The sequence below is a fragment of the Daphnia carinata genome, chromosome 8, assembly GCF_022539665.2.
Source record: "Daphnia carinata strain CSIRO-1 chromosome 8, CSIRO_AGI_Dcar_HiC_V3, whole genome shotgun sequence".
NCBI lineage: Eukaryota > Metazoa > Arthropoda > Branchiopoda > Diplostraca > Daphniidae > Daphnia > Daphnia carinata.
The window spans coordinates 5,536,411-5,557,336 of record NC_081338.1 but is presented as its reverse complement, the minus strand read 5'-3'; the positions used below and the strand labels follow the sequence as shown (position 1 = coordinate 5,557,336).

The 20,926-nt window shown below is 43.5% G+C and overlaps 6 protein-coding genes across 7 annotated transcripts; 3 read left to right on the top strand and 3 right to left on the bottom strand.

Annotated features, from left to right (window-relative positions):
- Positions 1 to 48: 48 nt before the first annotated feature.
- LOC130699160 (myotubularin-related protein 12-like) lies at positions 49 to 4,029 on the top strand. Its single transcript, XM_057521467.2, has 9 exons — positions 49 to 204; positions 328 to 388; positions 743 to 888; positions 942 to 1,088; positions 1,156 to 1,280; positions 1,339 to 1,638; positions 1,697 to 1,998; positions 2,060 to 3,493; positions 3,558 to 4,029. Exons 1-9 carry the CDS (start codon positions 157 to 159, stop codon positions 3,743 to 3,745), a joined length of 2,751 nt encoding a protein of 916 aa, XP_057377450.1. The 5' UTR covers positions 49 to 156; the 3' UTR covers positions 3,746 to 4,029.
- LOC130699158 (U6 snRNA-associated Sm-like protein LSm7) lies at positions 4,023 to 4,868 on the bottom strand. Its single transcript, XM_059496492.1, has 4 exons — positions 4,805 to 4,868; positions 4,461 to 4,578; positions 4,309 to 4,392; positions 4,023 to 4,241 (listed from the first exon to the last, which is right to left on the bottom strand). Exons 1-4 carry the CDS (start codon positions 4,811 to 4,813, stop codon positions 4,105 to 4,107), a joined length of 348 nt encoding a protein of 115 aa, XP_059352475.1. The 5' UTR covers positions 4,814 to 4,868; the 3' UTR covers positions 4,023 to 4,104.
- An 856-nt stretch (positions 4,869 to 5,724) lies between these two features.
- Positions 5,725 to 12,868, top strand: LOC130699173 (phosphatidylinositol 4-kinase alpha-like). The gene is made up of 11 exons (XM_057521480.2): positions 5,725 to 5,929; positions 5,996 to 7,077; positions 7,138 to 8,066; positions 8,123 to 8,565; positions 8,627 to 9,519; positions 9,577 to 9,949; positions 10,010 to 10,354; positions 10,411 to 11,173; positions 11,238 to 11,911; positions 11,973 to 12,348; positions 12,401 to 12,868. Exons 1-11 carry the CDS (start codon positions 5,843 to 5,845, stop codon positions 12,742 to 12,744), a joined length of 6,309 nt encoding a protein of 2,102 aa, XP_057377463.1. The 5' UTR covers positions 5,725 to 5,842; the 3' UTR covers positions 12,745 to 12,868.
- LOC130699169 (synaptosomal-associated protein 29-like) lies at positions 12,865 to 14,111 on the bottom strand. Its single transcript, XM_057521477.2, has 3 exons — positions 13,653 to 14,111; positions 13,474 to 13,575; positions 12,865 to 13,401 (listed from the first exon to the last, which is right to left on the bottom strand). The coding sequence occupies exons 1-3, from the start codon at positions 13,974 to 13,976 to the stop codon at positions 12,976 to 12,978; spliced, it is 852 nt and encodes a 283-aa protein (XP_057377460.1). The 5' UTR covers positions 13,977 to 14,111; the 3' UTR covers positions 12,865 to 12,975.
- Positions 14,112 to 14,332: 221 nt separating this feature from the next.
- LOC130699165 (TBC1 domain family member 10A-like) lies at positions 14,333 to 16,655 on the top strand. 2 transcript variants are annotated; one of them, XR_009003364.2, is made up of 9 exons: positions 14,333 to 14,976; positions 15,037 to 15,133; positions 15,188 to 15,402; positions 15,459 to 15,639; positions 15,699 to 15,773; positions 15,839 to 15,953; positions 16,011 to 16,165; positions 16,222 to 16,375; positions 16,459 to 16,655. XR_009003364.2 is itself a non-coding variant. In XM_057521473.2 (8 exons), the coding sequence occupies exons 1-8, from the start codon at positions 14,504 to 14,506 to the stop codon at positions 16,321 to 16,323; spliced, it is 1,413 nt and encodes a 470-aa protein (XP_057377456.1). In that variant the 5' UTR covers positions 14,333 to 14,503; the 3' UTR covers positions 16,324 to 16,424. The 2 variants fall into 2 exon arrangements, 1 of the variants encoding a protein (XP_057377456.1); XM_057521473.2 differs by lacking the exon at positions 16,459 to 16,655 and having other exon boundaries at positions 16,222 to 16,424.
- Positions 16,604 to 20,841, bottom strand: LOC130699174 (trafficking protein particle complex subunit 11-like). The gene is made up of 13 exons (XM_057521482.2): positions 20,516 to 20,841; positions 20,279 to 20,448; positions 20,018 to 20,206; positions 19,556 to 19,960; positions 19,175 to 19,496; positions 19,043 to 19,121; positions 18,929 to 18,983; positions 18,457 to 18,870; positions 18,219 to 18,396; positions 17,343 to 18,166; positions 17,052 to 17,289; positions 16,803 to 16,997; positions 16,604 to 16,735 (listed from the first exon to the last, which is right to left on the bottom strand). Exons 1-13 carry the CDS (start codon positions 20,714 to 20,716, stop codon positions 16,688 to 16,690), a joined length of 3,318 nt encoding a protein of 1,105 aa, XP_057377465.1. The 5' UTR covers positions 20,717 to 20,841; the 3' UTR covers positions 16,604 to 16,687.
- Positions 20,842 to 20,926: the final 85 nt, after the last annotated feature.

The window sequence follows — 20,926 nt, the reverse complement described above, 5'->3', positions numbered from 1 at the left end:
GACCGGCCCACATACACAATCGACACAGCTCATGTTTTTTTGCATAATGTGTTTGTGTGTTTCGGGAGTATGGCTTTCGTGATGATTTCTTGAACAAATTTCCTTTTTTTATCAACCCCTCATTTTGCGTCATTTTGATATAGTGGAATTTTAGCCATGAGTTCCTTCAAAACCTATGTCGATATCACCGAACACCGCAATGAGGTAATGCAAACTTCGAGTGACATTTACCTCTTGACAGAAGGCGCCCGCAACCCAACTGTCTTTTTCCTTTGACTACGTGACCTTGGTGATCATAATTTGAATGCATGTTACTTGTTTATGCAGGATTATGAGTGGATTAACAATGATGAAGATCACCCGAAATTGGAACCCTGTCTTTTGCCAGGTAGATATTTACAGAAATACATTTTCTTCGTGATTGGCATAATGCCAAGAATTTTACGTCAACAATGTACCGCTTTGTTCTTAAAAAAACAAAAACAACATAAAGATGAATCAAAACAAAGGCGAAATTTAGGCGCCGGCGCGCGTGCGCGTGCAGAAGCTTTCTTCCATTCGTGTTCTATGTTAATTATAGATTTGGACAAAATAAGAATGTGTGGCTATACATTTGGTGCCATCCTTGTGCTAATTTCTATGATAATCATTTTCATCCTTGTAGAATATAGAAGATTCAAAGCTCTCTCGTGGTAAAGCTGTGAGCTAATCTTCTTATCACTTGATTTTTTGTACAAATCAGGTGAGGTGGTGGTGGCCTATGCCAGTAATGTCTTAAAATTTGCCTCAGTCAGTAACAGGAAGCACGGCATATCAGGTTGCTTGTATGTCACAAACTTCAAAATTGCCTTTGTATCAACAACTTCAAATTATGCAGGAAATCCAAAGGTAAATCTCGTTGATTTTATTCCTCACATTTTAACTGATTATCTTGTTGATAGGATGAGAGAAACAAACTTTTGAGCCAAAATGAAGTTTGCCTTGCCAACATTGACCAAATATACCAGGTCAATGGAGAAAGGCGAAAGAAGCTGTTGCCTGGAACAAGCATTATAACAAATGTGAAGACGATGCAGCTTGTTTGTAAAGTATGAGAAATTGCTTGAAACATTTGCACCATAATGCTAAAAATGTTCTACTCTGTTTGCCTTGCAGGATTTTAGTGTACATAGTTACAGTTTCAAATTTTGCCCAGTGGGTTTTCATAAGACCGTCATCAATGCAATTTTACATCACAGTTTTCCCAAGAGGATCGAACTACTCTTTAGCTTCGAGTGCACGTAATCACAAGTTTGTAACACGTGAGCTCCTTCTGGTAGTAATGAATTTAATTATCAGGCTACCCCCTACTCAAACTGTCCACGAGATGCAGTTCTTCACTAACAGACAAGATTGGGAGAGTGAAGTTGAAAGATGCCATTGCAACGAAGGATGGCGAGTTTGCAGCGCCAACGAAAATTATCAACTCAGTGCCAGCTTGCCCCAAGGATTTGTTGTGCCACGATCTCTTTCAGACAATCAAATTTTGAAAGCATCGAAACATTTTATGGGCAACAGGCCACCGGTTTGGTGTTGGGGCCACATTAATAAATGCGTCATTGTCCGGATGGCCGTTCTCCATACTTTCATCACCGACACGTAACAATTTTAAATCCTAATTAAAAGGGACGGCAAAATAACTTTCATTTTAAAACAGGCAACAGGAGAGTATTATGCTTGAACACGTGAGGAAATCGCACCCGAATCTACGGGAGCCTTTAATCCTGGAATTGGACAAATCAATGCCGACTTTAGCTGAAATCCATGCCAGTTGGTGCAAACTTCGTGATTCCTCCTGTTGCCCGTTGGACAACATTCAAAAGTTTTGGGAGCAAGACAGCCGGTCACTGTCTCTCCTCAACGGATCACGGTGGCCTCACCACGTTATGATTTGCCTCCGAATGGCCAATCGAGTGGTAGAAGCTATAAGCCAGCATCAAGTCTCTGTCGTCCTACAAGGTATATCATGTTTCTAGTATTTCATGGCGTTTTTATTCATTCATTTCCCACCAAAATATAGAATCCGAAAGCAGAGATTTGAGTGCTGTGATATCCTCCTTGGCCCAGTTGATTATGGATCCACACTTCCGCACCATCAACGGATTCCAGAGCCTCGTTCAAAAAGAGTGGATCACGCTCGGCCACGCCTTCACGAAGAGATTCGGTCGTATAAGCGAATATGAAAACCAACAATCTCCGCTGTTTCAGCTTTTCCTCGATTGCGTCTGGCAAATGCAACATCAGTTCCCCATGTCCTTTGAATTTAGCGAGACCTACTTAACGTCATTATGGGATTCTCTGCACAACACGGTGTTTGACACCTTCTCCTTCGATAGTGACCGCATCCGACATTTGATGACGCAACCGCAAGATGGGGAAGGAAGTCCAGCTGTCTTAATTTCTCGTTCCGTCTGGGACTGGTCGTCGCAGTTTCACGACGTTGACATCGGCCTCTTTTTGAATCCGCTTTTCAGCATCACCTGTCGCGTTGCGGCTTACCGCCAACGCAGGGGAATACCTCCGGCCAACTATCACAACCAAAACAATCAACTTCTACGATGTTGGATTCCCGGTTCGTCCTCCCTCAATGATGGCGGGAGTCGACCCCGACGCAATAGCATTTCCGGAAGCCTTTCTGCTTTGCGGGCCTCTGAATACGGGGCGGCGGAACAACAAAACAGGAAGACGGACACGTTGGGTCGCAGTTGGGGTAGCCGCTTTGGACTTGCAGCCCTACCGGAACATGGCAACGCTGGTGGGACTTTAAGTCGAGCCAGCAGTAACGATGGAGGAAGTGGAGGAACGAGTAGCAGATGGAAGAGAATCCGTGGAGCCCTTTTTCACAATCACGGCCGGTCATTTTCACCGCATCAACAGCAGATCTCATCCATCGAAGAAGGAATGGAAATGCCACTCATGTCCAGCAGCAATCATGAATCACCAGCCGTTACCTACCGGGCATCTAGGGGCATTGTTGATTTGGGCCAGCACCCACAAACTCAACAGCGATGGACAGTGTACGGAGCAGCAGTTTATGATCCGATTCCGAGTTATAACGTTAAACTGCAGCCCACCACCAAGCCATTGAAACTCGACTTGGGCAAGGATTGGGATGATTTCGTATCGGGAAATGATTCAAGTGGAGCTGATATCCCGTACCATGAGCTGGACTGGCCTGTGTATTCGATGCTCCCAGTGGCTGATTCCTTTGTTGATTTCCGGTTATGGAGTCAGTGCTATTTACGATGGATTCCTGTGCTAGACGTCCGAGGTGGTGGGCATCCTCCCGTCTATTTCCATCATTGTGCTTTGGTCAATGAAATCCTTAGCTTGGAATCGCAGCTGGACAAGTTACACCACTCACAATTGCAGCAGGATATGAGCAATAATGGTGAGACGGACATGCCTTCGTCGCCCAGTCAACGTTTCGTTACTATGAGCGACCAATCACCTGGTTAACAATTATTATTTTTGCATTAGAATCATTTGTTTAATTAATTTGTTTTTATCTTTGACAGGTCAATCTGGAAATCAGGTGACATTGAGTAGTTTCCACCCATTTGTCCAGCAACAGAATGATTCAGCTTTGTCGTTTGGCGAGTGGGAAATCGTCCCTTCTCCAGTTATTTCGGGTTCAGCTTTGCGATCTGCTGGTGGTCGAGCCGTCGAAGCTGAATTTGATTCCGATTCTTTCGTCGCAGATTGAATTATTTATTTTATTTTTCTTTTAATTCAATTGTTTTCTTTGTTCATTTCGTTGGATGGCCGAAAATGACACACACGCAAACGGGATCTATCCCAAACTTCCATATATTTAGTACATAAATAATTGTTTGAATTCGACTGTCGTAGGCTCCTTGCTAATCGCATTCCTATATTTCCTGTTGTATTACGCTACTTTGCAAGTTACTATAAGCATCGTACTATGTCGCCCATCTGTTTTACTTATGCCTTTGGAAGGATATTAATAATATTATACTATTTCCTCTAGCCCTTTTTTTAAATTTTATTGTAAAGTCAGAAAACACAAATTATTTTCAGTTCAAATGTTGCAGGTAGTTGTAATTACTCTGGTTGAATGAACGGATTAGGGATGGCTTCCATACCGTCAGCAGGACATATCAGGACGACTGCTGTTCCACGGCAAACTACTAAACCTAATTGCCTTGTATCTTCTGACAACTTGAACGAATCCTCAGAATCTTGAAGAACAGAACCAGATATTGGTTACCTCTGTGCAGCATTTTGTGACGGGAAATCTGGACTCACCTCTAAGGTATTCAACAGTGTTATCTAAGACAATGTTGAGGAGGGGATCATAGCCTTTAAGGATACCAGCAGCTTCTCTACCACCTGATTAGGTGAAAATGTAGGTTTGCAATTACATTTATATTAACATTGATCAACAATTGGTGGTTTACCAGTAAACTTGACTCTTATCAACTTGTCCATGTAACGAGACAAATCAAGGATTCTTTCCTTCTTTTTTTCTTTTAGGTCAGCTGGGCTACCAGTTGCAGGTGTGGATTTTTCTGCCTTCTGAAAAAGAATGAAATCAAAGCATGCTGTGAGATATTGAAAAACATTATCTTGGAACGAAAAGCATAAAGATCTAATAGGCTGTGAACACTGTTCGATAAATGACAGCCAACAAGTTCAAAAATTCTCCTTATACTTAATAGATCTATTTTTATAACTAAAACAGCTGCTCTCTTAAAGCGATTATAATATTTTAAGGAAAACTAGAAACATATTTGCTACTCACGGATGCCATGTTTGCCGGGTTTTATATAAATGTTCACTCGTCTGCTGTGAAAGCTAAAGCGCCGCCATTTTTTTTTTGTTAGGAGTGAGAGTAAAGTGCAGGCGCAGACCGCGGACTCTAGCTGGTCAAACTGCGGCCTTTTGGCCGCGGAATGGCTCAGTAGCCGCTAGTGCTGAATTGCACTAGCGCGCCAGCACGCACCAGCGCAATGAGCGTGGGAATTTTACCTCCAAAACCTACAAAAATTGGCACTCATTGGATTTGGTTGAATATCACAAGATATACTCGAAATTGAATGCTGATTCCGAGAAAATTGTTCTTTTTTTCACGAATTTAACCGTTTTTTATACACCGACTATTCGTGAAAAGTGGCGCGCCAGTATGTGACGGCGCTAGCTGCTAGCACAAATATTCGCGTATTTCCAAAACGGTCGACTTAATGAAAAAAAAGAACAATTTTCACGAAATCAGCATTCAATTTTGAGTATATCCTCTGATTTTTAAAAAAATTCCAACGACTGTTAAATTTTGTAGGTTTTTGAGGGAAAATTCCCACGGTATTGCGCTGGATCGTACTGGCGCGCCAGCACATTCCGGCGTTAGCGCGTTTAAAAAATAAATTTGTTTTAAACTGACAATTATGCTCATTTAAAATATAATTGAACCTTCTTCTATTTTGTTTTCAATTCTATCCATTTTTGAAGATTTTGATTTTTATATGGTTAGGTAAATTATGTCATTACAGGAGTAGCTACAAATCTGACCGGTAGATGGCCTGGTAAAATTCCGCTTTTTTGGGGGGATAAAACGGATAGCCTTAAACAGTCCGCATATTATCCATCTTCCGCGTGAATTGGGATCACTTTTAGGAATCCGTCTGCACTTGAAAATCGGCAGTTTAGCCTTTCCGCAGTCTGCGGTTTGCATCCGCACCTTACTCTGGTCCCGACTTGGAGTGAAGTCCCTCAAAAGTCAGATAAGTATTTTGACAGATATGAAACTTTTCTCATCATCGTCTTTAACTGTTTTTTATGGAAAATGATTGAAACGAGTGATTTCTTCAGCAAAACTGTGCAGCACCTTGCACGCTCACTGGCTCACATCGAAAATACGCCATGGGAAAAGGTACGAGATGGATATCAATGTAAAACCCGGTTTTGTTCTATGTTATCTTTTCATGTTTCACTTTAGGTATCAAATCTCTTCAACCTTTGCCCTGTTAAAGGCGCAACAGGAGAATTCAAGTTGGATCACCGTGGTCAATCAGCAGTCATTGCCCTTGGCATTTACTATCTAGAGTCATGTCTGAATTTCCCCAACTGTCCATTCCCCCACAAAAATAAAATCCTGCCCTACTTTTTTGATTTGATGAGAAATTTACCTCTATCTAGATGGACAGACAGCCTATTGCTTTTCCGCAATCGGTGCCTACCAACCACAGAATGCTTTGCCTTCTCTCTAACCACTCTGCTTTGTGATGTCGCGGTGCTTGACCAAGAGGCCAGAGAAGAAATTCTGGATTTCCAGGTCACATTCCTGATAGAAATTTCACAGTTGATTCTAAGTAAGAAACAAGACTTGGAAAGTCCAGCAAATGTTGTGCTATGCAAGCGGATTGTTCCCTTGCTGTTTGGGCACGCCAGAGCCATGGGCCGTTTCTCTAACGACCCCCTGTTCTTGAAGCTATTCGCCAAACCCACTCCACCAGTTCTTGTGCGAACAGAACAGTCGTCTTCAAAGCATCACAGCTTTTCAAATTTTCGCTCCATCATCCCGCAGTCGTTATCGACCACAGTTTTTGCCAATATCGACTCGTTCCATTCCAAAGCCACTAACAGAGAGGCAGATGATTCTTCCACATATTTTCGGGCCTTTGGTTCGAGTTTTGAAGTGAGCACCAATCGTCAATCTATTCAATTCACCGTCTCTCATCTGGAAGCCATTCTAAAAGTCGCCCAGCTAAGTCTTTTGGAGAAACCAGTCCTCAAGTTTCTGGATGGTCTGGCCAGTGAAATGTTTTCATCTCAGTCTGTTTGCAAATATCCTTACAAATCCTTCAGTGAAACTCTAAACTTGGTGCTGGTGACAGTGTTGAAACAAATATTGAGCGGGCACGGCCAACTGCCGCTCACTTTCATGACCGATATCCAAGAATTAGTTCGATCGCTCTTCACATCGGGTCAAACAGAATTGCAGAGTCGTCATTTCGACCAACACAAGCATTTAATGATGGAATCCAAAGCCACCAGCAATACCCTTACGAGTGCTACTAGGTAATTTACCCTAATCTGAATTTATTATGTGTTTTTAAACAATCTTTCTGCTTTTTGCAGATACCGATTGACAGTGCAAGCCAACGCCTCGTGCGTAGATTTACTCGTTTGGGCTGCTATGGAAGAAGTGACGGCCGAGAGTGTTCTTAATCGACTGGCAGAAAAGATCCACTCAAAGGACAATAATCACCTCATCATGGCTCACTTGCCATTGCTTTTAGTGTGTCTGAAAGCCCTGGGTCGATTGGCCGTCAAATTCACTCACCTGGCGTCCAACGTCATTGCCTGTCTACGTGATTTCCTAGTCGGCCCGTCTCCCATTTTACTGCGACTGCATCACCAATCGCAAAACCCAAATCCAGAAGATCCACTTGCTGTTTCAGCCCGAGCTGCCTTCGAACGACTCAGGGAAGCCAGCATCGACAACCTCTGCCTGGCCTTGAAGGCCGGCATGCAAGTGGATCCGAATTGCGTGCAAGCTTTCTTGGCAACCGTCTCCAATCGTCTGTTTGTGGCAGAGAATTCAGACAACGAAAGCGCCCTGATCGCTAACAATACCGTCATCACTCTGGGTCACGTTGCCGTGACGTTGAAGGAGACGGCCCGTACGGCCGAATCGATTTTACAGTTTTTCCAGGTGCGCTTCTGCCACCCTCCGTCGCCACTCGACGTCCTCATCGTCGATCAATTAGGATGTATGGTGCTTGCCAAGAGCGAGATGCACATCTGCGACGAAATCATGCGCATGTTTACATCCATCACTGTCGAAGACAGCAGTACCGTTTATTCTACTACGGGCGAGACGGACAAATCCAAAAATCAATATAGGCACGTATCGCAGGCCGTCTTGAACGCGCTGGCTAATGTGGCCAATGGAATCCAAGGAGAAAATGAAACTAACGAACTGCTAGTCAGGCTGCTGGAACTCTTTGTCCAGCTGGGATTAGAAGGGAAACGAGCTTCCGAACGATCCGCTTCGCTCATGAAAGGTAAATTTAATTATGTTCATTCCAACGTCAAATGAATTAACAAGAGTTTTATTTAGCATCGAGCAGTGCTGGAAATTTAGGAGTGCTGATACCAATTATTGCAGCCGTTATCCGGAGGATGCCCAGCATGGCTGGTGCTGGCCCAATTAAACCTCGGCTGCACAAACTTTTCCGCGACTTTTGGCTTTATTGCGTCGTTATGGGTTTTACGCTCCAAGAATCGGGATTGTGGCCGGATGAGTGGTACCGCGGAGTTCTGGAAATCGCCGTCAAGTCCCCATTACTCGTCTCTCAGACATCGTTACGCTCGGAATTGCGTGAACTGCAATACACTTCAGCCTTGCGTAATGAGAGCATCTCCGTCAACGAACTGACGGAATTGAAAAATCAAATCCTTCATTTGCTGGACAATCCACCTGAGGTTGTTCCATTAGTGAAGAACCTCTCGTTTGCCCAGTCATGCTATCTCTTCTCCGTTTATAGCCTCGAAACTCTGCGGGTAAGGATTCATTATTCACGTTTGATCTTAATCACGAAATTAAAAGTCTTTTAAATAATAGGTGAAACACGCAGCTGATACGAGCTTCGACGCCATTTTTGAATATCTCTGCGACCCCGTCATTCAAAAGGACAAATCGGGCATGTGGCAGTGTTTATTGAGCGTTGGCGACCGAGTCTTCCATATTTTCCTCGACGTTTTGGCATCGAAACCGAAAGACGGACGTCGCGAAGCGGAACTGGAACGACACGCCCAGTATCTTCTTGTGCTTTTCAACCACGTCCAGCGTCAGATACGCCGAGTGGCCGATCGTTACCTTTCGGCATTAGTAGATCGTTTTCCTCATTTGCTATGGAATCAGCACGTTCTCTTCGCTATGCTGGACATTCTTGAAGTGCTGAGCGGTTCTTTGCATCTGGATCCGCACCAAGGTCCTAGCCGGTTGGCTGTGCCCAATTCGCCACATTCCATTGTATTGATGGACACTCAAGAAGCACGCGAAGGCATCGTCAAAGATTTTTCTGATCGATGTCACGAAATATTGGCAGAGGCAATCAAATGGGCTCCAGAATCAACACGTGCCCGTCTGCAAGAATATTCCCACCGTCAAGGTGGATCGACATCGGGAGTGCATCACGCGGGAATGGCTTTGTTGATAACAGAATCGCTGCACACGTTCGCCTCTCTCAATTGCCAATGTTCTCCATTGGCCAAACAGACACTGGACAAGCTCCCGTCTTGCGTCAAATGCGACTCGCCGCGATTCATCGCCGTGCTGGGCAAACGAAACCGATACTCGGGCCAGGTGGCTGGAATGTTTAGTTGCCTGGAATCGGACGCAGGTGCCAAACAAACGACTAAAGAAATGGAGGATAAATTATCTAAACAGCTAATGGAAGACATGCGACATTCCTGTCTCGCAAAAGACGAAACGGCCCATTACCGGGCATTGTGGTATTCACATTTAAATATCGAAACATCTTCCACTTTTAAAATTATGATTTTATTCAGGTGCATTGCTTCACTTCTAATCCGGATTGATGGAGTCTGCCGGCCTCTACTCCATTCGATAGCTTGGTCTCATTTAGAACTGTTTACCACCGGGGCCGTCAGCGCAGCTGTCGAATGTTGGCAGTGGATTATTTCCGCCCGGCCGGATCTCGAGTTTTGCTTCCTGCAAGAGATGTCCGCCGCTTGGCAATATGCCTTTGAAAAACGGATGGGATTGTTTGCTGTCGAAGATGAAGATGCCATCGTTAACCCTCTGGCTGTCCACGAAGGTGCCCAATTGCTCCCGGTGCCTCCTCTGGTCGAGCCGCATGATTTGTGGATTAGATTTCTCATTGAACGCATTGAAATTGCCAAACATTGCAGTCAGGATCAGGTTCGATTAATGTTAATTCTCTTTAAATTTTAAAATCTAACGCATTCAAACCGAATTCAGGTCGAGCTGTTCGCCCAGATGTTTGATGTGACTTTGCCATTTGACGTGGGCAGTCGTAAACCACGGATGAGTCGTCATCCGGCCGCCGCTGGAACACGTTATCGTTTACTCCAATGCGCCCTGTCGTTGCTGCAAGGAGATATGCTGGCCCGTTCGCTGTCCAAGAACCTTTTGCGCGAACGAGTCTATCAGACGTGTCTCGACTACTTTTGCTGCCGGCCTCAATGCCCCAACAAGAAGCGGATGGCCGATTTGAGAGAAGACACGCTGTCCATGATCCGCTTTTGGCACACGATGCATTCCGACAAGAAATATTTGAAACAAAGTCTGATTGGAAGTGATCAGGTCTATTTGATTTAAATTATTCCAATTCATTTCTTATTGTCTAATTTTTTTAACAGGCCGATGACACCATTTCTACATTTTCATCCAATTATCAATTGACGGGCAGTGGAGCTGGGACGGCATCATTGGCCGGTGATCGCGCGGGCAGTGCGTCAGGAGGTGGAAATAGCAGCACGTTACAGCCACCCGGTTCAAGTCGGAATAATTACGATGTCCGATCCAGTGCGTCTTCGACCGATCTGACCCGCGGCGTGGCCGGTGCTGGATGGGCCAATACGGTCCCATTGAACAACGCTACTGCCATGAGCTCGTTATCCCGACGTGTCAATCGCATGAAGCGGACAAACAATCCGGATAACTTTGTCAAGGATTACATCAAGAAACGCAATTTGATCTTGTCCTTATTGGCTGCTGAAGTGGAATTCTTTTCCACCTGGTTGAATCCGCTCTCCTTGCCGGAATTGCAATTGCCCGGGGAGGACGTCGTCAATTCGTGGAGGGCCCAGCAAATCACTGAACGAGTTTGGCGGGATAATGTGCGATTGGCATGGGACATTAGTCCCATTTTGGCCGTGCGTATGGCCGCACGACTTCGTGCAGCCCCCGGAGTGGAACGTGAAATCCAGCGACTTGTCCAGTTGACACCCAGCTGCGTGGCTCACATTCCGGAAGCCCTGGATTACCTCGTTACGCCGGACAGCATCATCAACGAATCGCCTGAACTAACTCACGCTCTCTACTGGTCACGCGTCCATCCAATCAAAGCGCTTTCGTTCTTTTCACGTCAATATCCCCCTCATCCCATCACAGCTCAATATGGTAATTTCAATTAGCCATTTTTTTTTTTTTTACATAACATCATTTTTAATTCATGTGACATCAGCTGTTCGTTGTCTCAATTCCTATCCGCCCGACGCCGTCCTCTTCTACGTACCTCAATTAGTGCAGGCCGTTCGCTATGACAACATGGGCTATGTAGTCGAATTCATCAAGTTGCTGGCCCAGAAATCCCAGCTGGCGGCGCATCAAGTCATTTGGAACATGCAGACAAACAAGTTCACAGACGAAGAGGGTCACACGAAGGATGACGATCTCTACGACACTTTGGAAAGTCTCATCGAATCGATCGTCACGTCACTCTCTGGGCCGGCGAAGAAATTCTACGAACGCGAATTTGATTTCTTTGGTAAAATCACAGCCGTTTCGGGTGAAATTCGGCCATTCCCCAAAGGTGCTGAGAGGAAGAAAGCCTGCTTGGAACAATTATCTAAAATTGCTGTCCAACCGGGCTGTTACCTGCCATCGAATCCCGAGGCCTTGGTGATGGACATCGACTACAATAGCGGTACCCCCATGCAGAGTGCGGCCAAAGCCCCGTTCTTGGCCCGTTTCAGGGTGCTGCGATGCGGTTTGCTGGAACTCGAACACCGCGGACTAACAAGCGACGATGTTCCTTCATCAACTTGTAACGGAAATGCCGAAAACAGCAATTTGGTGTGGCAAGCTGCCATTTTTAAAGTAGGTGATGACGTCCGTCAGGACATGCTGGCCCTTCAGGTATTTATTTGCCTTTACGTTTAGGAAATTTATATGTTAATTTATTTCCCTTTAAAAATAGGTTATTTCGCTGTTTAAAAACATTTTCCAGCAAGTCGATCTGGATTTGTTTCTTTTTCCTTACCGAGTGGTGGCCACTTCGCCTGGATGCGGAGTGATCGAGTGCGTTCCCAATGCCAAATCACGCGACCAGCTAGGCCGGCAAACAGATGTTAATCTCAACGACTACTTTATCAACAAATATGGCGACGAAATGAGCCAAGAATTTCAAACGGCAAGGAGGAATTTCATTCAATCAATGGCTGCTTATTCTCTGGTCGGTTTCCTTTTGCAAATCAAAGATCGACACAATGGCAACATCATGATCGATGGCGAAGGCCACATCATTCACATCGACTTTGGCTTCATGTTTGAAAGCTCCCCTGGTGGCAATTTAGGTAATTATTCCAATTATACACAAAGTACTTGAACTCAATTCTATTAATACAGGATTCGAGCCGGACATTAAATTAACTGAGGAAATGGTGATGATTATGGGTGGCAAGATGGAAGCGCCACCGTTTCGTTATTTCATGGAATTGTGTGTTCGTGCTTATTTGGCCGTGCGGCCTTACCGAGAAGCGATTGTATCGCTAGTCTCACTCATGTTGGACACACGACTACCCTGTTTCCGTGGCCAAACCATCAAGCTGCTTCAAGCACGTTTCGTCCCGATGGCGTCCGATCGAGAAGCAGCCAACCACATGATAAATATTGTTCGTTCCTCGTTCCGCAACATCCGAACTAGGACGTACGACATGATTCAATATTATCAGAACCAGATTCCTTATTAGTTAAATTTACGTGTTCATTAACAAATTAATCGAAAGATTCCTTAACGGTTGTTGGATCAGACTAGTCCATGTTTTACCTAAATGTATTGTTCAATGAATATATAATATATATATACACACTGGGGGTGTGTGCTGCAATTTATTCGTGCGGTGCGCAAGAAAGAAACAGAAAATTATTATTTAAAACGTTTCCCAATTTTTTTTTATCACATAAACAACATAGCAAAGATGTCATTTCTTCAAAAGACGTTCCATGTCCTTGTTTTGGCGCTGGATTCTCCAGTCGGCCTTGTCAGCACCGGTCTGCAATCGATCAATCAAAACGTTTTGATCGTCCAGCTCAGTTGACAATCCTTGGGCTAGTCCTTTGAGACGAGACAGAGACAAGCTCATGTCACCCAGATCTTGTTCCAGCTGTTCGTCCACATTCGACAGAGGTTTGTGACTAAAGTCATTTTCCAGTCCCTTAATCCTCAATGCTGGATGTTGTTGCTGCGATGGTGAATCTCTGTCAAATTGGGACGAGCTTTGCTCCAACACTTTAGATAGATTGCTGCTGCTGCTACTGGAACCACTTTTTAACAAAGAACCTTCAGAAGAGTTCTTAGTGGGCTCTGAAGGCTTTGAGAAATAGTTTTTCATACTGCTAAACACACTCTGCAAACCAATCCAGTTTAATTAATTACAAGGAAAAGAACAACCTGATCAAACATACCAAGATCAATATACCTTGATATTCTGAATGTGCCTCTCTGATGTCCTCAATGAATTATTCATCTCATCCAGTCGATTTCCAGCTCTCTCCAGCTGTTCCCGCTGCCTGACCAAATCCTTGAATTAAAAAAAAAAAAAAGCATTGATCAAGCCATCATACATGTTTGTTTTTTTTAACAATGGGTCACACAAACCTCTGCGGTGGAAATTCCAATTTGCTCAGTTTCGTACAATACTCCTTTGGCACGACCTGATGCCTGTAAAGTTCTTTCTTCGATTTTCTGCTTTTCCAAAAGAAGTTGTCGTCTACGTTCTTCGGCACTATTCTGATTTTCTCCACCGTCCAGTGGCTGGAAACTGTTACTTCCGCCTGACAAACTGTTGGCTAATTTTCCTCCAAAGTTGTTGCGCTTGTTGGGAGCTCGTTTCAAGAATTCTTCATCGTCCACATCGTCTTCTTCGTCAAAAAATGGATTTGAACCTTTAGATTTCACGTAACGCCCACTTGATCCTGCCATATTCTTCAAATATTTTTTTTTTCTCAACAGCTTTGTCTATGTACTTTTTTAGACTATGTTAGTTCCTTTCTCTCAAATGCCCTTCTGCTGCTGTCAAGGCCTTGAATGAGACTGTCAAATTTGTATCGCAACAAAGATTTCCTTCCTTAGCTCTAGCGGTGAAAAATATAATATACGAGCCGAACTCTCTATCGAAAATATATATGTTCAACAAAACGAAGAGAATTATTAAAATTAAAATAAGAACAGAGTGTCATGTTATATTCACAATATCCTTTTCATGTAAAAATACGTGTTAACCTCAGAAAGAAAATTGCGCATAATCTAAGGAATGTTGCTAGGCTTCACCAGGCTGAGGGAACAGCCCACCTCCTTCCTTTCGTCAAAATAGCCTTGATTATTTGTTTCCCTTGTTTTCCTCTTGATCACAGTATCTGTTTAAAGTCACGCAACCGTCGGGAGAATGTGTCATTACCATGAGTGCCTTATTTCTTGATAAAAGACTTGTGAAATATTTGTAATCATAAATGGCTACACGTCACGAGTCCTTATCACTGCAAGTGATAACATCACCGTTCCTTCGCAATGTCGAAGCGGTCAATGATGGCAGTGCATCAGGTGTGGAAAGACGTATGTTTCGAAAAAGTCTTGAAAGGCTTGAACGGATCAACATGATTGATTTAGAACCCTTTAGTTCTGAATCATATCAGACCTCTGATCAGGGTCCTAATGGAGATGGAAAGCAGTCAAAGCGTCAAAACAGGTTAAGTAGAGAGATCCTTGGAGTTGATGATGCAGTGTTGTCCGCCCCTGATATTGCCCAGTTACAATCTCAGGAAAATCGCCTTCTCAAGAACCAATTGTCTATGAACGGTTCGTTAAATCAAACAGATGTGGATGATGATGCCAGTAGTGTGGTTTTCGGTGGATCAATAGCGTCAACGGTCCCAGACAAGTACGGTTTCTTTGGAGGATCTCAGTTCAGTCATGATACTGATGTGTAAGTTAGGGATGATTAAATATTTATTTTTTAATGTCATTGTATTCTCTGGTTTACTAGAAACCCAGCGATGGTTGCAATTTTTCGCAAAAGAGAACAAAAGTGGTTAAACATGCTAGATGACTGGGAAAAGTATATGACCTACAAATATAAAAAGGTTTGACAATTCTTGTGCTTGTTTCCATTCTTGTTTAAAATTTCGATCCAACAGGTGAGAGACAGGTGCAGAAAAGGAATACCCAGCTCGATCCGTCCTAGAGCATGGCAGTATCTCTGCGGTGGTGGTGTCCTCATGGAAAAGAACAAAGGTGTTTTCGACGAGCTCCTCACCCAGCCTGGAGATCCCAAATGGCTTGATGATATACGCAAAGATTTGCATAGGCAGTTTCCTATGCACGAGATGTTTGCCGATTCCAATGGACCCGGGTAATTGAACCTTCCCATGTTTACGTATTAATTTTAATTACATTTTGTTTACTCAGCCAAGTGGAATTATTTCGGGTGCTAAAGGCTTACACCATCTTGAACCCTGTAGATGGTTACTTCCAAGGACAAGCCCCTGTTGCGGCTATGCTCGTCATGCATATGCCAGCTGAAGAGGCATTTTGGTGCTTGGTGGCTATCTGTGAGCGCTATCTTCCTGGCTACTACAGCCAAGGACTGGTATATGTCCCTTCATTTAATTATTAGCCTTAAACTAATGAAATGATCTCGTATGACAGGAAGCAGTCCAAATTGATGGTGATGTCCTTGTTGCCCTTCTAAGAAAAGTATCACCGTCCGTCCATCGCCATTTGGTAATTAATTAATACTAATTCATATCCGAGAAATTGGGAAATTTATTATTCGTAAAACTTCCAAGACGAAACAAAAATTAGACCCCGTGCTTTTCATGATGGAATGGTTCATGTGTATCTACACTCGCACGCTTCCTTGGTCCTCCGTGCTCCGCGTTTGGGACATGTTCTTTTGTGAGGGTATTTTATCACAAATTCCAATATCTCTTTTCAGTTCCAATCTGCATTATTGTACAGGGGTGAAAGTGCTCTTCCGGGTTGGACTGGTCATCTTAAAGTACAGTTTTATGAAACCCAAGACGATGAAGGAATGTCCGACAATGTACGAATCTATGGAAGTATTACGTAACCTCCATCTCAGCGTCACTGAAGAAAACGTCCTCGTTGCTCGCGTAAGAATTTGATATCATTCCATTTTACTTCATTAATTATTGAATTATGTGACTAGATGCTGAAACTGCCGATCACTGAAGATGACATGGAAAGAGTACACAGGAAAGTAGTCGAATTAAGGAAAAAAGCTGCTTCTTCTTCAACGCAATGCAGTTAATTGCTACGCCTTATTCCCCCTCCTCGAAGAGACAGATTATATATGAGAGAAGGTATTATCTCGTTATAACAAAAAAGATAGAGACCGAACACGAATTGTTTGATTTTTTTTGTTTTCTCCCGTTATCAACCAAAGATCTTGGTTATTTTTTTTTCTTTTTGTTATTTACGACGTGGTTGGACCATTCGATTCCCCCTCCCTTCCAGCGATGTGTTTCCAGTCGGTGCTTTATATTAAAAAAATCCTATGTCGATAGAAAAAAAAACAAAAGATTTTCACATTTTGTTTTTAAATTTATATAGATAAGATGTCATATATTTGATCTGTTCGTAGATCACAATTTGTTTAACATTAATATTGTTTATTATTCGGAACGTAACAGATTTGTTTTGCCCTTCTCCTTGGCTTGTGGCTATAAAAACGGAAAGGTATTGCCAATTAATCAAATAATTTCTTTTATCTTCTTTGCTTAGTGTTACCAAAACGTAGATGTGGGTGGGAACATAACGGCTGACCAGCTCATCCAGGACACTCTGATCCATCGCCGTTACCGGATCGATCGTTGAAGTTGGGGTTTTTAATTGCAGTGGAGGTAATGCAACAAAACCAGACAAGAGCGGGTACAAGTTGTACTTTAGTTCGTAATCATCCTCGGGGTAGATCTGAATTTTGATCTAGAAAAACGGGATTAAGCAACGACTCGCATATTATGCAAACACGTATTTTACCTGTTTGTTTCCGGCGAACATGAAGGCGTCATTAGAACTCATGTAGACGTCTAGTTCGATGTAGCTCGGTCCTGGGTTATGGATGACGATGGCCATATTCATCGATTCTCGTACGTACCCGTGAGCAGGTAACGTGACGTGTATACGTAAGGGCACAGACCAAGTTTCCATTTCGGGCAAATCAAAGGAACTGGCCGAATATGGAATTTTATATCCCTCTGCTTTCGAGTGATTTGACCTATAAAAATAAGATGAATTATTTAAGTTCTTTGTTTAATGTTGAAATATTACCTTTTCCATTTTAATGTGTAGGATCCTGTTCTGATCTGGCGATTGTCACCATTAGAAAATGAGAGAACGGCTACATCATTTGCCTTTTCGCCTTTCTGAAGTATCAATCCAGCGAGTTGACTATTGCCCATCGGATGATTGGTCAGCAATGCGTCCAATTTCCAAACGCCTTGTTCCAATTGCAACGGAAAGGGTGACAGATTAGTTACTGTCATCACGGCGACACACTGTTCTCCTACAGGAATCTGCCTCAATGGCTGGAACTGCAGCGTCTGAAACTGAGCCTCGCATTCAACAGGTTGTACCGTTTCTAATTCTAATGTCTTGACATATTGGCTCTTGTACGTGCAGCTATCACTATTGATTTCGTAATTCACCTGGAACGTAATGCTATGCTTTCCCGGTTGTTCCATCTGAGCAAAGACGTTCCACTGGCACATCTGCCCTGCCACAAGTTTCTCGTTCTTCAGCTGAACGGACACATTGCCGTCGATCTTGGGCTGATCGTGAACTCTTCCAATGCTGCTGCTCGTCGTTACGGTCAGAGTGACGTTGACAATATCTTCAGTTTCGCGATTGAATAATTCAAGATGAATTGGATAGCATTCGCCACGAAGAGCTGGCGCCTCGTGATGCAAAATTAGCTCGACATTTGCAGTCCTCGGCAATATTTCGGTTGTGTTCAACACGAATATGCCTGCCAGGCCTTTATCGATAGCCGAAGGAAATTCGGAGCGGAAAGAGCCAAATTCTTCACTGGATGATCCCTCACAGCGTAAGTAAGCTACCAGTTCATGACTCATTTCAAAAGTGACTGAAACGATCTAGAAAAGAGAATAAGATTTAATCGAATACGATAAGGTCAACCCGTCACACCTGCAGTTCTGCTCCGATATCTTGAGGCTGGGCAACGAATTCAAACTCGTAATGGCGAATCTGGTTTGGTTCAAACTCCAATTCATCTGAATTTGCCACTTGGCAAAACGGTAAATAAGCACTGTTATTCAGAGCCACATGCAAACTGCTGAATTTAATCGGTATGGGCCCCGTATAACTGTAAATATAATAATTACATTTAAACCTCTTTCAACTTACTCAAAACTCAGCTACTCACATGACGTGAACTTCAAGCTCGACTGCATCTTCGGCCGCAAATTGTTTTTGCGTGAATGTTGCCTTGACTTCGACAAACGATGAAATCGTGTTGGTAACAATCGTGGTAATGGAGGCGCCTTTAGCAAAATTTGCGAACTGATCGGCCCATAGCTGAGTGGCAGCCGGATTTTCACCAGAATCAAGCGGCGATGGCGGCATTTTTTTCTGAAGGATTCCAACAAAATTGTCGAAAATTTGCGCCTTTTCTTCTTGACTTTTGACGGTAACTCGAGAACAGAGTTCTACGGCATAGGTGAAATACTCGGCCGGTCGGCCAGAAAGGTAGGCACACCGTAAACCGAGTTGGAGCAAGGACGTCAGTGGCATCCACCAGAAATCTTTGCGGTAATCCCAAAGCAAAGGCTCAAGTAGACTACAATCAACAACAGATAATTTAAAAGAAATATCTCATTTAACTGAATGTCTGTTACGTCAAGGCTTCCGCATAATTTTCAGAACGGCAATATTCCTCCGCCATTTGGACCACTGACGAAACGAAAGGTTAGAAAATAACATTTGTTTTGTAAAAAGAAAAAAACAGTTACAAAGATATTGTTTCATCCTAGGAGAACGGTGATTCTTAAACTGGTTTACTGCGTTCGTAAGAGCTCCAACGATCATTGCCTAGTTAAACAAAAATGATAATCGAACATAAAGAGAAGATTTAAATCAAGTACCGTGAGATCAACTTGAAGGCGTTCACGGACTAGTAACGCAGTGATCCCGTCATTTTCCGCTTTCATATCGGAGGGTTCAAGACTTAAGCGATTCGGTCGCCATGGCCTCTGACCGTAAAATTCGAGCTGTGACGATTCATCGAAAGGTAACGGAGTTTGAATGGCAGTCTGATCGAGGGCAGCATAATCTTGATAGCAGGCCTTTTTCCTTTGAATGGCTTGCTGTGCTGCCTGTTGATAGAAGAAACCAGGATGCTGAGTCTGAATTGCAGGTAATCCTAACTCAATCGCATCTTCAAACAATCGGCCAAATGTCGAAAATCTAAACAAAGAGGTTTAACGGTTTTTTCACAGATAAAAATATGAAATTTTTATCTATACTGCACAGCCAGCCAAGCGTGATGTTCAAATTTACTCAAAGGATTGCCGACCCGCAGGCGGAAAAAGTCCATGTGGCTTCGGAAATGGGCAATGGCTTCGCGGGGTAGATTCAGCAAGAACGACAACCGCCAAACTTTATAGCCAATGTAGCCGGAAACAATCTTTACTTCAGTAACATTGGCATCGGTGATGCGCAGTTCGAGCAGGTGTGCATATGACTGACTGTAGTGCTTGTGCGCCATTGCAACATCCTGCTTAAGCTCATGATAAAATCCGATTTTAAACTGATGCCGGACAAACAGGTAGCCATGATTGGTACGATTTAACTGGTCGCGATGGGAGCGAACGGCCCGGGAAGACAAATGGTAACTACTTTGGCAAAGCTCATAAAATGCACTCTCCAATCTAAAAAATAAAATAAGATCAGCAAAGGATGTCTGACAACTGTAGTGGGCTCTATACCTCAGAATGTATCCTTGCAGATGATCACTGCGACAAGGGAGGACAAAGAGTGATTTTGGTGGCAACTCACACACTTGGCACAGGGCTGCAGCCCTATCTGCTGCCAATATATCTTCACTGGATGGTAATGGGGGACTATTTTGTAGGAGGACTAGACATAGTTTAGTGCCCCTTCCCATAAGCTTCATTCTATGTACGAGGAGAGAGAATTAATTGTGGTATACCACGGTGTTTAGTTTTCAGCCGCCAATTTTCAATTACCGTATTGTCTGGATGAGGTGGGCACATTCTGCATGCTTTGCTTTCCATGCGGGATCATCCCATTCTAAGTCATAGAAGAGGACCAAGACTCCAGGAATTTGGTTTAGGTGTTTTGACATCCATTTTCTCTTGAGGATGCCTTTCGGAATGTACCATTCATATGACGTTCTCTGTTATTAAAATAGGCAACAAAATTAGCTTTTCAATCATTTTTAAATGGTCTTTGAATGCTGTTACATCAGGTTTTGCCACGGGGAATGTGTGATTGACTCCAAAAAGAATGAAATTGAGGGGAGGCCGCTCGTTTCGATTGGATGACGTGAAAGAATTCCAAATTAGCAGGTGAGTTTGATTCGTTTCAACATGCAGTCCCGTCAGCCCCACTAATGCCAATGGGCGACTCATCAACTCGGCCGGTAATTCCAAGTCTGAGCTCATTTTTTCCCGTGAACTTCAAATGTGAAAATGGATAACGGAAATGGAAACCATGAGAAGCCAAAACAAATTCGCGCACAATTCCAACCTTGTATTTCAATCCCGGTAGCAGACAAACACTATAAAGAAAACAAAAAAGAAGAATCACGGCTGCATTGCCAGTTTTCCGCCGACGGACACAAGGCATGGCACAAGGTGAGGCCATTTTGAATA